Source organism: Neofelis nebulosa, chromosome 10, assembly GCF_028018385.1.
Source record: "Neofelis nebulosa isolate mNeoNeb1 chromosome 10, mNeoNeb1.pri, whole genome shotgun sequence".
NCBI classification, from domain to species: domain Eukaryota; kingdom Metazoa; phylum Chordata; class Mammalia; order Carnivora; family Felidae; genus Neofelis; species Neofelis nebulosa.
Window position 1 is genome coordinate 58,423,085 of NC_080791.1, and position 17,793 is coordinate 58,440,877.

The window sequence follows — 17,793 nt, forward strand, 5'->3', positions numbered from 1 at the left end:
TCTGATTCTTGATGTTGCCTCAGGTCATGATCTCAGAGTTCATGGGTTCTTAGCCCCATGTCGGTCTCTGCACTGTCTATGCAGTGCCTGCTTGGAATTTTCTCTGTCCCCCTTTCTCTCTGCGGCTCCCCCACTTGTGCTCTTGCTCTCTCAGAATTAAAACAACAACAACAACAACAACAACAAAACCTTAAAAAAACTCCAATCCCCTATCCTATACAGTTGACCCTTGAACAACATGGGTTTGAACTGTGTGGGTCCACTTACACGTGGATTTTTTTTTACCGTACAATATTGTAAATGTATTTTCCTTATGATTTCCTTAATAACATTTTCTTTTTCTAGCTTTATTACAAAAATACAGTATGTAATACATAGACAAAATACGTGTTATTCGAATGTTTATATTCTCCAGTCAGCAGTAGGTTCTTAGTAGTTAAGTTTTGGGAGAGTCAAAGTTACATACAGATTTTGGACTGCACAGGGGTTTGGCACCCCTAACCCCTGCATTGTTCAAGGGTCAACTGTATATGGTCAGCAAATTTCTCTCCTTCTCTGGGTTGTCTTTCACTTTCTTAATGGTGTCTTTAAAGCACAAAAGTTTTTAGTTTTGATTAATCCAGTGTATTTTTTTTCCTTTGGTTGTTTGTACTCTTGGTATATTTAAGAAACCATTGCCAGTCCAAGGTTACAAAGGTTTATGCCTGTATTTTCTTCCTTCTTGTATGAGTTTTGTATTTCAGCTCTTTCATTTAGGTCTTTGATCCATTTGGGGTGCTAGTCTTGACCCTGCCCTTAACTTGCTTTGTGACCTTGGGCTGTTCATTACCTTTTTTCAGCTTCACTTATTTCATCTATAAAGTAAAAGTTGTTATGTGTGTATATATAGAGCAACAGAAAACAGATCAGTGGTTGTCACAGGCTGGGAATCAGTGGGAGGGTATTGAATACAAAGATGAGAGAACTTTTTGGGGTGATGAAAATGCTTTATATTTTACTTGTGGTGGTGTTTGTATGACTACACATTTTCAGGGGTCATAGAACTATATACCCCAAAGGGGTAAGTTTTACTATATGTAAATTATACCTCAATAAATCTGTTTTAAGAAAACCTTACAACACCTTTATAAAGTATGTAATATTTTCCATTTTGAGGCTAGAGGAAACTGAAGCTCAGAAAGGTTAGTGGCCTGTGGTCCCACATTTGGTAGGTGGCAGTGCTAGGATTTGAACCTAAATCTGTCTGATCATAGAGCTTGTGATCTTCCTACTCATGTTTAGTCTGTCCCTGAAACTATTAAGAATATGTGGATTCTCTCGTAAAGGGTTGACTTACCCTTGAAAGCCAGGGACCGTGTCTTCCTGCAAGCAGCTTCCCCAGAAGTGGCTGTCACATTCTTAATCCAAATTTTGAACCCATGGAATATCTCATTTCTGTCAGTCATCAGTAGGGCTTGGAATCAATGCTGTTGTGGGGTGCTCCCCAGTCAAGATATCCTTTTGAGGCTGAGGCCCTCATTTTGGAGCAGGAGGAAACCATTTCCAAAGTTTTTGAGTTTCTTTGGTTATGAAAAACATTTTCATACCTTGCCCAATCAGCAATATGGATTACCTTCTTATTAGGAGTGTGACTAGATTTTACAGGGCCAGTTGTGCTGCTTAGCACTTTAACAGTCTTGCTTACGCCACATTATTTAGCAAAGAACTAGTTGGGTAGAAGAGAGACCTAAGGCAGGAAAAGTGTACAGGTTGTCTTCTGTGTTGTTGCTGCCATCACATCATCACCATCATCATTTACATGTGTGCACCACCTGACGGTTGGTGGTGTATTTTGACATTCTGAGATCTTTTTTAATTCTCCCAGTATCTGTTAAGGAGAGTGCTTATATTTAGAGAGAGAATGTTACCTGGCCATATTCTTAGACAACTCTGGATGCAAGGGGTATTTTCTCCTTAAATTGTGTCGAAATATATATATATCCTGTAACCTTCATCCTCAAGTTTTCAGTTCATTTGCTGGTAGTAGTTTAATCTAGCCTGTTGCCTTGGGGTCATTTGCCAGGGCTGCCCATTGGCTACCTTTCAGGAAGTTCTAGCCTCTGGAATTAACCAGTAGCATTTTCCTTTTTGCCTGTTTGACCACCCTGCCTTCCTCTCCTTGGGAACCCATCTTTACTCCACCTCTCATTCCAGAAGCCTGGAAAGACTTAATTAATCTCAGAGCAGTTGTCATCAAGCCAGTTGTTGACTGCCTGTCTTGACATTTGACTTGTTTCCTGTCCTGAGGTGCTATAAGAGAAGTTAATGACCTAAAAAATTGCCCATCCATCATGTGAGCCTAGTTAGGAGAGAATTGTTTGATTTTTATGAAGTGTAGATAATATATTTGTAGAGACAAGTTTTTCAAACATGTACTGGCCTATGTGTCAGAGATGGTTCTCTAAACAAGATGGGACAAATGGGCTGTAAAACAGAGTTTAATGACAGATTTTTCCATTAATCAGAATGGAGAATGTGCTTCATTAAGGTAATTAACAGAGCACTTGTGCAGGTGATACTTACTGCACACAGATTTCCAAGTTTCTTTCTGTTGAACAAATTTTGAAAGAGATCTTGACTGTGTTTTGCATTAAAATTCTCAGTGGTGATAAATTTCCATTTTTCCCAAATCTGTTAGTAACTGGTATCTTGTCCTCTGCAGGTGCAAAGGGTTGGTGAGACACTTGCTGCTCTTCCTAATAGTCTGTGTATTTATTGTTTGGCTCTTACACTCCCCTGATGAACAGTAGAAGTGCATCCTTACCCAACTCCCGGACTGGCATCCTTAGCATTGGAAAAGACCTCAGAGAGCCTAAACTAATTGATTTGACATCACGATGTTAGAGTCCGGAGAGGGGAAGTGACTTGGCCAATGCCACACAGTATACCAGTGGCAGAGTCATCTGTGGGATAGTGGGTCTGGTTCTGAACTAAAAGCCAAAAGGTCTGGGTTGACATTAGGCAAGTTGTATCACCTCTCTGCTTCTCAGTATCTTCATTTGTATAAGGAGAAAAGTGTATAGCATAGGGCCAAGTACAAACAAATGGCTTTTTGCTTCTTTCTGCTATACCATGTTGTTCTCTGTGAGTATAAGTTGAAGATTATAGAAGGGAAACTGATGTCAGGGAAAATGAACAATCAATAATCAGTGCTATTTTCTTTGTTTCTGTACAGGATCCTCAGTCTTCCACAATGAACCCTGTTTATAGCCCCGTGCAGCCTGGGGCTCCTTATGGCAACCCTAAGAACATGGCCTACACAGGTAAGTGGTGTGAAAATAGTTCTCATTTTGAAAAACGGTGGTTAAGGGCATTACCAAATAACTTGCTGAATGACTTTTGGTATACTGTGCCTCCAAAAGCCCTGGTAAAGCTTGGGAACTTGTAGAAGAGAGATATGTCTGGGGTTCAATGGAGATGGAAATGACATTCTTACAACTAAGGATTGTTGAATTGTCATCTAGGGGAAAGGAAGGGAGGTAACATTTATTGAATACCTACCATGGACCTAGCCCTGTGATGTACAGTTTCACATATCATGTTTGATTTTAAACCAGTTTTTCATGGTACAGCTTCTTATCACCATTTGACAGTTGAGAAAGCCATAGTCACAGTAAGAGGCCATAAAACAAAACCAAAAATAGATATTTGAGCCCAGGTCTGCTGATCCTGAAAGCTGATCTTTTTCCTGAACTGCATACCAAGCTGTTTCCTACTTCTCTCTTTGTGTATGTTGTCCCTCTGTCTGGACTGCCATTGTCCTCTGATAGCATCACCTTGTTCTTTAAGAACTCCGCTCTGAGCTCAGAGAGCACTCTTCCTGGAATCATTCTCTCCCATACTTGGCCTTAGGCAAATTTTTTTAACCTTCCAGAGCCTTTGTATTCCCATTATAATATTACCTTCTTCCTTCCTTCCTTTCTTTTTTTTTTTTTTTTTGTTCCTCACACTTATTCTTTATTCTAGGTGTTTGTTTTTTTAAATTGAAGTATAGTTGACACACACTATTACTTCAGTTTCAGGTATGCAGCATACTGATTGGACAAGTCTATCTGTTGTGCTGTGCTTACCACAAATGTACTTACCATCTGTCACCATACTACACTATTACATTATCATTGACTATCCCTATGCTGTACCTTTTATCCTTGTGACTTAATTCATTTTATATCTAGAACCTGTATCTCCCACTCCCCTTCACCCATTTTGCATCCCCCATCCAACTCCCCTCTGGCAACCATAACCATTAGTCTGTTCTCTGTATTTATAGGTCTGTTTGTGTTGTGTTTAATTATTTTTTAGATTCCACACAAAGTGAAACCATGGGGTATTTGTCTTTCTCTGTCTTACTTCACTTTAGTGTAATACCCTCTAAGTCCATCTGTGTTGTTGCAAATGACAAGATCTTCTTTTTCATGGTTGAGTGATACTCCATTCACACACACACACACACACACACACACACACACACACACACGCCCCACATCTTTTTTATCCATTCATCTGTCAGTGGACACTTAGGTTGCTTCTATAATTTGGCTATTGCAAAAAAATGCTCCAGTAAACATACAGATGCATATATCTTTTCAAATTAGTGTTCTTTGGGTAAATACACAGTAGTGGAATTATTGCATCATATGTTATTTCTGTTTTGAATTTTTTGAGGAACCTCCGTACTGTTTTCCATAGTGATGGCACCAGTTTGCATTCTCATCAGCAGTACACAAGGGGTCTTTTTTTTCACCAACACTTGTTCTTTTTTGTGTTTTTGATTTTAGCATGAGGTGATATCTCATTGTGGTTTTGACTTGCATTTCCCTGATGATGAGTGATGCTGAGCATCTTTTCATGTGTCTCTTTGCCATTTATATGTCTTCTTTGGAAAAACGTCTATGCAGATCCCTTGCCCATTTTTAATTGGATTATTTGGGGGTTTTTTGGTGTTAGGTTATGTAAGTTATTTATATAGTTTGGATATTAACCCCTTCTTGGGTATATCATTTGCAAGTATTTTCTTCCAGTCAGTAGATTGCCTTTCCATTTTGTTGATGGTTTATTATGCAAAAGCTTTGTGTTTTGATGTAGTCCCAGTAATTTATTTTTGCTTTTGTTTCCCTTGCCTTAAGAGACATACCTAGAAAAATGTTGCAATGGCCAGTGTCAGAGAGATGTTTTCTTTTAAGAATTTTATGGTTTCCTGTCTCACATTTAGGCCTTTAATCTGTTTTGAGTTTATTTCTGTGTATGGCTTAAGAAAGTGGTCCACTTTTATTCTTTTGCATGTAGCTGTCCAGTTTCCCAGCTACATTTATTAAAGAGACTGTCTTTTCTCCATTGTATATTCTTGCCTCCGTTGTCATAGATTAATTAACCATATAAACATGGGTTTATTTCTGGACTGTCTAATCCATTCCATTGATCTATGTGTGTACTTTTGTGTCAGTACGATACTGTTTTGATTTAGGGCTGTCATAAGGATTAAATGAACTAGTGTAAGGCACTGAGCATATAATATCTGGCATAAAGTAAGCACTTAAAAATGTTATTATTTACAAATAAATAAATATGGGTAAAACATATGGTAATAGAAATAAATAAGAAAATGTATTTAGATTGTCCAGCAGGGTGCTTAGCATAGCATGGGCCTTCAAGAATACAGTGATTATAGATCCAAGGTGAAGGTAACAATATGAATAAACACATTGGGAAGTAAGAAGGTATGGTCAGATTACATACAGTCATTACTTGAGATTAGTTGGAGTAAAGAGCAGGAAAGGGGAAACGTGGGGGAGCGCCTGGCTGGCTCAGTCAAAAGAACATGCAACTCTTGGTCTGAGAGTCATGAGTTAGAGCCCCACACTGGGAAGGAGATTACTTAAAAAAAAGAAATAAAATCTTTATTAAAAAAAAAGAAAAGGGGAAAAGTGGGAAATGACACTCAAAAAGTAGATTAATAATGGTCTTCATGGCAGGATTGGAAGTGAAAGAGGGAGTAGAGAGTTTTGTCCCAGAAGAGAGTCATTGGCAGTGAATTTCGGAATATATTGGTTCCTTCTTATAACTTCGCACTTTACTGTGTATCCTAACTTCCTAGACAGAAACTTGAGGGTTCTCTAAGTGTCCTTTGTCTAATTGTTCCATACTTTGCTCTGTAAAAACACTAGGAAGTTGCTTCAGAAATTCCTCAAATAATGTGATTTGATTTATTAAAAATATTTAGAACTATTTTTATAAAGTATGTATACAAATAAGATGATCAGTGTGTTAAGCTTCTAAGAATGCATGTTAATTTTTTTTTTTTAATTTTTTTTTTTTCAACGTTTTTTATTTATTTTTTGGGACAGAGAGAGACAGAGCATGAACGGGGGAGGGGCAGAGAGAGAGGGAGACACAGAATCAGAAACAGGCTCCAGGCTCCGAGCCATCAGCCCAGAGCCCGACGCGGGGCTCAAACTCACGAACCGTGAGATCGTGACCTGGCTGAAGTCGGACGCTTAACCGACTGCGCCACCCAGGCGCCCCGCATGTTAATTTTTAAAGAAACACAAATAGTCGTAGCTACTTGTGTTTGTAAATCAGGATTTTCTTAATGCGAGGCAACTCAAAAAAACATTCAAATATGTTGGATGTTGAGCCTGATATAACTATAGCTGTTATTACTTTCAATTTCATATGTTTATGTTTATCACAACAGCCTTATTATCCCTACTTAACATTAATAGTAAATATTTTGAAATTTCTGTTTGAAAATATTTACGATATGCTAAAATTGTTGTGTGTTTACTCTAAGAAATTAATGCCAAAACCAGGACCTACCGAGCAGTAGTTGCTCTTTTTCTTCCCAGTTTAGTGTCTCAGCAACCCAAGTCTCTTTGGCAGAGAGGACTGAGCCACTTTGGCAGACAGAGCCCAGGGGAATCCTGTGGGTTTCCTGTGATTCTGGCTGCATTCATTCTCACTGAATTGCTAAACTTGAGAAAGAAGAAAACAGTTGCATTTATCTATTGATTTGCTCAAAAAAGATTAGGCTGTGTGATATATTGGGAAGGAAGTGGACCTTGTTTCTGCTTGGCACGTAGTATTAGAACTTGGTAAATGTATTTTGATTGAATGAACAACAACCAGGGGCGCCTGGGTGGCTCAGTTGGTTGAGCGTCTGACTTCGGCTCAGGTCATGATCTTACAGCTCGTGAGTTCAAGCCCTGCGTCGGGCTCTGTGCTGTCAGCTCAGAGCCTGGAGTCTGCTTTGGATTCTGTGTCTCCCTCTCTCTCTGCCCCTAACCCACTCACATTCTGTCTCTGTCTCTCTCAAAAATAAATAAACATTAAAAAAAATTTTTTTTTTTGAATGAACAACAAGATTCAGATCCCAGCTCTGTTAGATAATAGCTAGGTGACTTTAACCTAGCTTAACCTTGCTTAATCTCCCTTAATTTAAATTTCTTTTATAAACTGAGATAATATTACTTACTCCATAGGACAGTTGTGAAAATTAAGTGAAATAATTAGTATTCCTCCCAAGGGAAAGAGGGAGGAGTGTCTTTGTTTCTAAGCCTGAAACTATGTTTTAAGTTAATTTCTCTGCTGCAGATTCTAAGGCCACATAGGAAGAATAAACTCCACACAAATAGAGTAAGTTCAGACTTCACATAGGCCAAGGTTTCAAATTCTTCAGGAAACTTTCTTTTTTAAGCTAAGCTTCCATCGTCTCTGTATTTTTGAGTCAGTTTTTTTTTTTAATTTTTTTAAATGTTTATTTATTTTTGAGAGAGAGAGTGCGAACAGGGGAGGGGCAGAGAGAGACAGAATCTGAAGCAGGCTCTAGACTCTGAGCTGTCAGCACAGAGCCGGACATGGGGCACAAACCATGAACCGTGAGATCATGAGCAGAGCTGAAGTTGAATGCTTAACCAACTGAGACACCCAGGCACTCCCCCTTTTTTTTGAACTGACAATATGATTCTTCCAAGATCCCAGCTTTTTAGAAGGAATTCGAGTTCCATTGTCCTTCCCAGGACCCAACGCCTCATCTCCCACCTCCAGTGGCGAAATAAAGCAAGCCCTGTAATTGCCCAGACCAACATCAGCTATGAGGGTTAGTTTCCTCTTCAGTTTTTCACTCCTGGGGATTTCTTTTTCTTTCTTAAAATCTCAACTCTGCTTATGTTTATTATATGACATGAAGTGTTTGTTATCCAGCTTTTCAAGATGTTATGTAGTAAGTAGATTTTCAGGTTATCTTCTCCATAGTGCTGGAAATAGAAAACCCAAGTAAGATAATTTATAAGCAAATGCCAAATGTAATGCATTAGAGTAAACATTTGTTATTGTTAATAACAGTAATGGTTATGTTAAAGAGTATTACCATTTGGCAAACACATGCTGAGTACTTTCTATAATTAATCTTATTAATCACAAACCCCATAGGATCATCTTTTAATGGTGGTTTAATTGGTGGTTTAATTCAGGTCATAAAACTTGGCCAGTGTATATAGCTTCTAAAAGATGAGGAAATATCAGGTCTTTATGATTTCAAAGTATATGTGCTTCCTGTTATAGTAAGCTGATATGTTTTAAAATATGTACTCCTCTTACTGTTCCCAGTGATAAGCTAGATGAGAGGGTTGTTTTTTCAGTTTCTAGGACTAGGGAGCCTTACCTTGGAGGGGCTAGAAGCCTGCTTCTGGCCAGCAGTTTGGAATAGGCTAGTGAAGGGCAGTAGAAGCAAAAGTGGAAGGTCAAGTTCATTGTGGTCTCATCTGCCTCAGAGGTAATGGGGTAGTGGCCACATGGAACAGAGGTTGGAAAAACTGATTTGAAATTCTCTGTGGAATCTGAGACGGAAATAAAATATAACTACACAATTATGATTCTGACATCAGTTCTAATGTGTGGGTTTTTTCCTCACACCATGCAGTTCTCCAATACCAGTCAGGTATCCTACAGTTCAACTGAATTCTGATACTATCTACTTGGAGTTAGTGTCAGATTCCACAGATTGAGGGCTCAATCCCACAACACTGTCTTTATTTCAGATGCTAATCGCACGCCCAAGTTGTTACCTGTACTTCTGACTGATAGCCTGTAAATCAGAGGTTCCCACAACCACTGCCTTGGGTTCATTTAATCTGGTAGAGCAGCTCAAGAACTCAGGAAACCAGTTTACTCACTAGATTATTGGTTTATGGTAAAAGAATATAACTCAGGAACAGGCCGATGGAAGAGATAGATGCATAGGGCAAGGAATGTAGAAACGGGCATGGAAGCTCCAGAGGGTGCCACTCTCCCTGCACCTCCATGTGTTCACCAGCCTGGAAGCTCTCCAGATCTTGTCCTTTTTGCCTTCTATGGGGACTTCATTACATAGACATGATTGATTAAACCATTGGCCATTGGCAATTGATTCAAGCTGCAGCCCCTCTCCTCTCCCCAGAGGTCAGGGTGGTGGGACTGAAAGTTCCAACTCTCCAATCACATGTTTGGTTCCCCTGGCAAACCTGTCCCCATTGCTTTCCAGATGTCACTCATTAACATAAACAGATGTGGTTGAAAGGAGTTTATTTTGAATGTCAAGATACCTTTATGGCTCTTATCACTTAGGAAATTCCAGTGGTTTTAGGAGCTTTGCACTAGGAATAAAGATGAAGACCAAATATTTATTTCCTATTGTAAATCATGGTATACAGCAATACAGTATATTTCAGTGAACAGCTGTCTGCTAGTCAGATGACAGTATTTTCACGTCCTTTTTAAACTCCTTTACTGAGCACTTACTGTGTGCCAAAAATTGATCTCAGTGTTTTACAGACAATATTTTTATACTTGCAACAGTCCTGTGAAGTGATTATAATTAGCTCCTTGTGCATCTTGGAAAAGAGAATTCAGAGAATATACTATGTCCATATACTTTAAAACACTTAAAACATAGTGTTACAGACTGAATATTTGTGTCTCCTCAAATTCATATGTTGACACTCTCTCTAATTCTCACTGTGATGTTATTTGGAGTTCGGGCCTTTGCAAGATAATTAGATTTAGTTGAAGTCCTGAGGATGGGGCTCTCATGATGGGATTAGTGCTCTCATAGGAAGAGAGACACCAGAACTCTCTCTCTGCCATGTGAGGACACAGCAAGAAGGCTGTCATTAGCAAGGCAGGAAAAGAACCTTCACTAGAACCCAGTTGGGCTGGCATTCTGATCTCATATTTCCATCCTCCAGAGAGCGAGAAATCAATGTCAAAGCCACTCAGTTTGTGGTATTATATTATGGCAGCCTGAGCCAGTTAATAAAGATAGTAAGTACAGTGAACACTTAAATACCCTTCACATAGATTTACCATACCAGGGGGCTCTTTAAAGAATGGGGCATTTCTTTTTCTGAAAGGCCTCAGAAACATTTCTCTGCCAGAAGTTTGCAATGTAGACAAGACCTAAATAATTCTCCATGCTCCTCTCCTTTCCTTTCCTTTCCTTTCCTTTCCTTTCCTTTCCTTTCCTTTCCTTTCCTTTCCTTTCCTTTCCTTTCTCTTTTCTTTTCTTTTCTTTTCTTTTCTTTTCTTTTCTTTTCTTTTCTTTTCTTTTCTTTTCTTTTCTCTTCTCTTCTCTTCTCTTCTCTTCTCTTCTCTTCTCTTCTCTTCTCTTCTCTTCCCTTCCCTTCCCTTCCCTTCCCTTCCCTTCCCTTCCCTTCCCTTCCCTTCCCTTCCCTTCCCTTCCCTTTTCCTTTTCCTTTTCCTTTTCCTTAAAATGTTCTGATGCTGAGAGTGTCCAAGCATCACCAGAGATCTAGAATAGATGCTGAAAAGAGGACAAATATTGGAATCTATCAGATCTGGGGTGGACTCCAGGCTCTGCCACTAATTAGCTGTAGGACCTTGGGTGAGTTCTTTAATTTTTCTCAGTCTCATTTTCTTCAACTCTAAAATAGAGTCATGATCTATACAGATGGTTGGTTCACAGGCCCATGAAAATGTTTATGAAGTCTAAGGCACCATGGCTGGCTCAAATGTGGTGTTCAGTTAACAGTTGTTACAATGCACAACACTAAGTATATCTCTACTGGGGAAAGAATGTGGGGTAAAGAATGAGTGACTTAGATTTAGACCTGATTCTACCATTTAAAAACTGTGTGATGTCAGATAAATTATTAAACTTTCTAGGCCTCAGTACATCATCTGAAAGAAAAAGAAAAAAAACAACGGGGGTGGGGGGAAACCGTTAGGAATTTATTCTTCACAAGACAGCAGAGAGTAATAAATGTAACAGGGACAGCCATTGATTTGGAGTGAAGTTTCCAAAACCCAATTGGAAAGAATTCTGAAATGTGAGAATAGATGGACCTCTTAAAGTAACCCATAATTTTATAGGTGAGAAGATGGAGAAGTGTTTTGCAGAAATGTTGGAACTGGGTCCCCCTGTTTCGGGTTTGTGTATTCATTGTCTCTTTACCACAGAGCAACATCAGGGTTTCATCTTACATCCTCTCCTGGTTACTTCTCAATCCTCTGCTGGTCCATACCAGCTCATATCCTTTCCCCCACTCCTGTGCTGGGCCCTAAATGAATTTTGTGCTTTCAGCTCACAGCAATTATCATTGAAATACTTCAGATACCCCAACAAAACACATGACTCTCAAGGTTGGAAAACTAGGAAATTGATCTGTTCAAAGACTTCGTTGTCATTTTTCAGTTTTTTTTTTCCTAGAGTGCTTTTTTTGCTTAAAAAAAAAAACAGTGGATTTAAGAAGTATATTTGTATTTGACACAGTTTTTCAGGTGGAAGACCTTGATAATTAAGCTGACAGTGTGCAGATACAATGAATAATCATTGTAATGTCAGTGAGACTAAAAAAGAGTATCTTTCTCTTCAATGACCCCGGCCTGCACCCTTGTGAGGATCACCTGATGGAGGTTTTAAGACTAACTATAACCAGTTTGTTCTTTGCAAAGAACCTTTTGTGGGGTTTTTCCCCCTCATATTTATTTCTTATAACAAGTCTAGGGAGATAGCCCTTATTTTCCAGATGAAATGATGGGATCAGGCTTCCCAAGGTCACATTGTATAGCAGAACCCAAACCCCAGATTTCCTGCATTACAAAGCAAGTGCTTTTACTGCTCTAGCCAACTTGGCTATCTCTTGGACACCATAGTGATTAGGATCTTAGATGAGCCCAGGAAATGGTGAAAACTACTCCACAAAACTCCCTTCTGATGTTCAGACTGAATGTCTACTCAGGAAAGACTTCTCAGGTCAATTAATTACTTTCACCTATGACTGAAATAGGTCTCTAAGAAGAATTCTTACTAACTCTTCTCCCTGTGGTTACTAGTAATCTCCTTGTTGTTAAATCCAGTGGACCCTTGTCAGCCTTTCTTATAATTTGACACTTCTATATCATTTGAAACTCCAGATTCCTCCCTTCTGGAAGTTTTCTCATTCCTTGCTTTTCATTGATTACAACATAGTCTTTCTGTTTATTTTTCTGTTTGTTTTTCCTTTCTTCCTCTCTGGCTGTTCCTGAATCTGTCTGCTTTCCAGTTTTTCTTTCCCCACTCACCCAGTAAAAGTTGGTGTTGCCCAAGAGCCCACTTTCTCTTTCATCTTAGTTCCAGCTACTGTCTGTAGGCTGATGATTCATAAACTCTAGCTCTACAGCAAACCTCTCTTCTGAGCTTCAAACCAGTTTATTATCTAGCTGTCTTCAGAACCTCTTCTCCATGAATGTCTCCTATTTTGTTTAGATGCATCATGTCTAAAACTGAGCCTATTATCTTTCCTTATAATGCATTTTTCCTTTTATCAGTTTGTAATTAGTACCATCATTCACCTATTCCCTCAAATCAGAAACATAGGAGTCCTTCTTAATACTGCTTTTTCTTTTGCCTTCTAAAGTCAGTTACTAAGTCCTGTCTTTTTTTTTTAATTGTGGTAAAATACACATAACATAAAATTATTTGACATCTTAAACATTTTTAAGTGTACAGTTCAGTGGCATTAAATACATTCAGATTATTGTGCAAGCATCCTTATTTAAATTCTAGTTGGTTAACATATAGTATAGTATTAGTTTCAGGAGTAGAATTTAGTGATTCATCATTTACATGTAATACCCAGTGTTCGTCACAAGTGCCCTCCTTAATACCCATCACCCATCTAGCCCATCTCCCACCCACCTTCCTCCATCAACCCTCAGTTTGTTCTCTGTCTTTTGTAGCCCCCTTTTCCCCTGCCTTCCCATATGAGTGAAATCATGGTACTTGTCTTTCTCTTACTGACTTATTTGCTTAGCATAATATACTCTAGCTCCATCCATGTCATTGCAAATGGCAAGATTTCATTCTTTTTGATGACTAATATTCCACTATTTGTGTGAGAGGGTGTGTATATATATATATATGTATATATATATACACAATATATATATACATACACATATATCTGTATATACCACATCTTTTTAAAAAAATTTTTTTAATGTTTATTTTTGAGAGTGAGAGAGGACATGAGTGGGGGGAGGGGCACACACACACACACACACACACACACACAGAATACAAGCAGGCACACAGAATCCAAGCAGGCTCCAGGCTCTGAGCTGTCAGCACAGAGCCCGACATGGGGCTTGAACTCATAAACCGTGGAGGTCAGACACTTAACCTGCTGAGCCACCCAGGCACCTCCTATACCACATCTTCTTTATCCATTCATCAGTCGATGGACACTTGGGCTCTTTCCATAGTTTGGCTATTGTTGATAATGCTGCTATAAACATTGGAGTACATGTACCCCTTTGAATCTGTATTTTTCTTTTTTCTTTAAGTTTATTTATTTTGAGAGGGAGAGAGTGAGAACAAGTTGGGGAACAGAGAGAGGATGACAGAGGATCTGAAGCGGGCACTGTGCTGACAGCAGAGAGCCCGATGCAGGACTTGAACTCAGGAACTATGAGATCATGACCTGAGCTGACGTTGGACACTTAACCAACTGAGCCACCCAGGCACCCCGTCGAATTTGTATTTTTGTATCCTTTGGGTAAATGCCTAGTAATGCAATTGTTGGATCATAGATTAGTTCTATTTGTAACTTTTTGAGGAACCTCCATACCATTTTCCAGAGTGGCTGCACCACTTGCATTCCCAGTAGTGTAAGAGTGTTCCCCTTTCTTCTCATCTTCCCCAACATCTGTTGTTTCCTGTGTTGTTAATTTTAACCATTCTGACAGGTGTGAGGTGGTATCTCATTGTGGTTTTGATTTGTATTTCCCTGATGATGAGTGATGTTGAGCTTGAGCATCTTTTCATGTGCCTGTTAGCCATCTGTTTGTCTTCTTTGGAAAGATGTCTATTCATGTCTTTTGCCCATTTCTTCTTCATTCCCCCCCCCAGTTTGTTTGTTTGTTTATTTGTTTAGAGAGCATGAACAGGGAAGGAGCAGAGAGAGAATTGGAAGCAGGCCCTGCACTCAGTACAGATGCGGGGTTCTCTAGTACTTACAACCCTTTAATGATACTTCATTGTCCTTTGGTTGAATTGAAAACTCCTTAGTTTGCAAGAGAAGGTTTTTATGACCTGACCATTCACATCCCTGCAGCCCATTTCCTGCTCATCCTATGTATCTGTATTTTCCAAGTGGTGGCTGGTATTATGTTTTTATTTAGAGCTATAATTTCACTAGAGATCATTAGGGCCAATCCTCTTCTCAGGTGAGGAACCTGAGGTTTCATAAGTGCCTAAGGACAACACCTATTACAGTTCACCATGAATTCAATATCTGATTTACCTCTCTCTTCCTAGTACTCAGCCCCTGGCATGCCATGAATATTGACTAAGTATTTTTTAGTCAGATAGATGAACTAACCGATACCAAAATTGGAAGTAGAACCCAAAACTTTGACAGTTAAACTAGTTTTCTTTCTGTTCACCTTATGCTGCTTTTTAATTTCCAAGCCACTTATGTGTAAAACATCTGGCATACAGTTATGCTCTTATTAGGTAGTAAGACATTAGTAGCCATTGTTTTGTTATTAGTCATCATTATGGGCATACCTTATTTTATTGTGCATCGCAAATAGTGCATTTTTTACAAACTGAAAGTTTGTGGCAACACTGAGACAAGCAAGTCTTGACACCATTTTCCCATTAGCATTTGCTTGTTTCACGTTTCTGTGTCACATTTTGGTAATTCTTAAAATATTTCGAACCTTTCCATTACTATATTGTTATGGTGATCTGTGATCAGTGATTACAGCTTGCTGAAAGCTTAGATGATGGTTTATATTTTTTAGCCATAAACTATTTTTAATTAAGGTTTGTACATTGTTTTTTTTTAGACATAATGCTATTGCACACTTAATAGACCACACTATAGTGTAAGCATTACTTTTATATGCACTGGGAAACAGAAAAGTTCGTTTGGCTCACTTCATTGCAGTGTTCACTTTATTGCAGTGGTCTGGAACTGAACCTGCAGTATCTCCAAGGTGTGCGTGTATATTACCAGCACCTGGCACAGTGACTTAGTGCAGAATAGACTTAGTGAATTTTGAAAGAAGGAAGGGAAGACGAGAAGAAAGAGAGAAGTTAGTAGCCCTCTGTCATGGCAAGGAGAGTCTGGGACAGGTAGCCAATGTGGAAGAGATTGTTCTTGCTTTGTAGGTGAATGAACTGAGGCCCAGAACATTTAATTTGGATAATCTATTGTGACTGGTCAACCCCTCTGTATGGACTAAATGGAATAGGGAGATTTTTCTACTTAAGAGTTTTGTATAGATAGCACAGATCTTCAGAGGAAACAAACCTGGTTTATAGCAAATTTTCTTTTTTCAAACAATGATAGTTGAAGTCTGATGATTCCTTTGAGCTTCTTAGCAAGGAAGAGCAGTCCTTAAACCTCCTGATGTTAACTATGTAGTCAGCCTTGGACAGGCTCATTTTGGGTCTTGGCTTCTTTGGTAACAAAGCCAGATTTCACTTTTAAAAACAAAAATTGGGGGCGCCTGAGTGGCTCAATCAGTTGAGTGTCCCAAGTTTGGCTCAGGTCATGATCTTGCGGTCTGTGAGTTCGAGCCCTGCATTGGGTTCTGTGCTAACAGCTCAGAGCCTGGAGCCTGCTTCGGATTCTGTGTCTCCCTTTCTCTCTGCCCCTCCCCTGTTCATGCTCTGTCTCTCTCTGTCCCAAAAATAAATTAAAAACGTTGAAAAAAATAAATAAATAAATAAATAAATAAATTGCAGCGAGGCTCTTCCTATTCCACCAAGCTGTCAGGCAAAGCCTCTCTGGGTTTTGGAGAGAAGACAAGAAGTGAGTGTGTCTGCCTCTGATACATAATGTGTGATGTCAACACAAAAAGCAGATGGATTAAATCTTGTCTGGAATCATGCACTTTAAACTAATTTGCTGTTGGCTTATGACAGATTTACTTTCCTGGATCACAAAATGATTTCCCACTTCTGTAGAAAAGATCAACCTTTTCCCCCAAAGAAAGAAGTGTTGGTGGTGGTGTTGGATTATTATTTCCTTGCTCCTTCTTGGCTTCCTGTTTTCTGTAGTTGTTCATTTATTTCATGTCTTTCTAGACTGTGAGCTCTTTGAGCAGCAGTCATGTACCTTCTGTGCCTAGAACAGAGCAGACAGTTACTCATTAAATATTCATTAAGTTATTTATCATTATGTTTATATTATAATGTTACTCTTGCTGTTGATAATTATTATAGTAATAATTACCATTAATGACTGTCAGTGCAGTGCCACGCACTTTACAGACATTGTCTCCAATTCTCATAATAACCGTACAAGGGAGAACTGTTATCCTTATACATATGAGGGAATAAGGTTCAGCTTATTAAGTAACTTGCTGAAGGTCATGTAGCTTTTAAGTGTCACCTTAAGCGAAATATAAGTAGACTTACATTTTTTTTTTTGCTTTATTGTGGCAAAATATACATAAAAATTACCATTTTAGCCATTTTTAAGTATATAATTTATTGGTATTAAGTACCTTTACAGTGTTGTGTGACCATCTCCACTATTTCCAGACTTTTTCATCATCCCAAACAGAAACTCTGTGTCCATGAAATAATAATTCCCCATTCCCCCCTCCCTCTAACCCTTGGAAACCTCTAAATCTCTGTCTCTATGAATTTGCCTATTTGAAATATTTCACATAAATGGAATCATATAATATTTGTCCTTTTATTTGGTTTATTTCATTTAACACAATGTTTTCAAGGTTCATCCATGTTGTAGCTTGTATCGAGATTTCATTCCTTTTTATCACTGAATAATATTCCATATAATGTATCTGTCACATTTTGTTTATCCATCTGTTTCTTTATTTTTTCAACGTTTTGTGGTTTTTTATTTTTTTTTATTTTTTTTTATTTTTTTTATTTTTGGGACAGAGAGAGACATAGCATGAACGGGGGAGGGGCAGAGAGAGAGGGAGACACAGAATCGGAAACAGGCTCCAGGCTCTGAGCCATCAGCCCAGAGCCTGACGCGGGGCTCGAACTCACTGACCGCGAGATCGTGACCTGGCTGAAGTCGGACGCTTAACCGACTGCGCCACCCAGGCGCCCCGCCATCTGTTTCTTTAAATCCTCTGGAATAAACTTCAGCCCAGGGAGGTTGGACCATGGCTGCAAGCCTCTGTGTCACCCCCTCAGCCATCAAAGGCAAACTCGTAAACCCTGTATTTGGAGGACAAGGTCCTTCTTGCCCACCCTAGATGAAAAAACTGACACAAGGAGCTTAAATG

General features: G+C 39.0%; 1 protein-coding gene across 4 annotated transcripts in view; it reads left to right on the plus strand.

Moving 5' to 3' along the window:
- The window catches only part of FAM168A (family with sequence similarity 168 member A), a 203,730-nt gene that overhangs the window by 139,902 nt on the left and 46,035 nt on the right, over positions 1-17,793 (plus strand). For all 4 annotated transcript variants that reach the window (XM_058687838.1, XM_058687840.1, XM_058687837.1 and 1 more), the window contains one exon: positions 3,215-3,302. In XM_058687838.1, coding sequence (XP_058543821.1) covers positions 3,233-3,302 — 70 coding nt within the window. In that variant the 5' untranslated portion in view covers positions 3,215-3,232. The remainder of the gene's footprint in view (positions 1-3,214; positions 3,303-17,793) is intronic.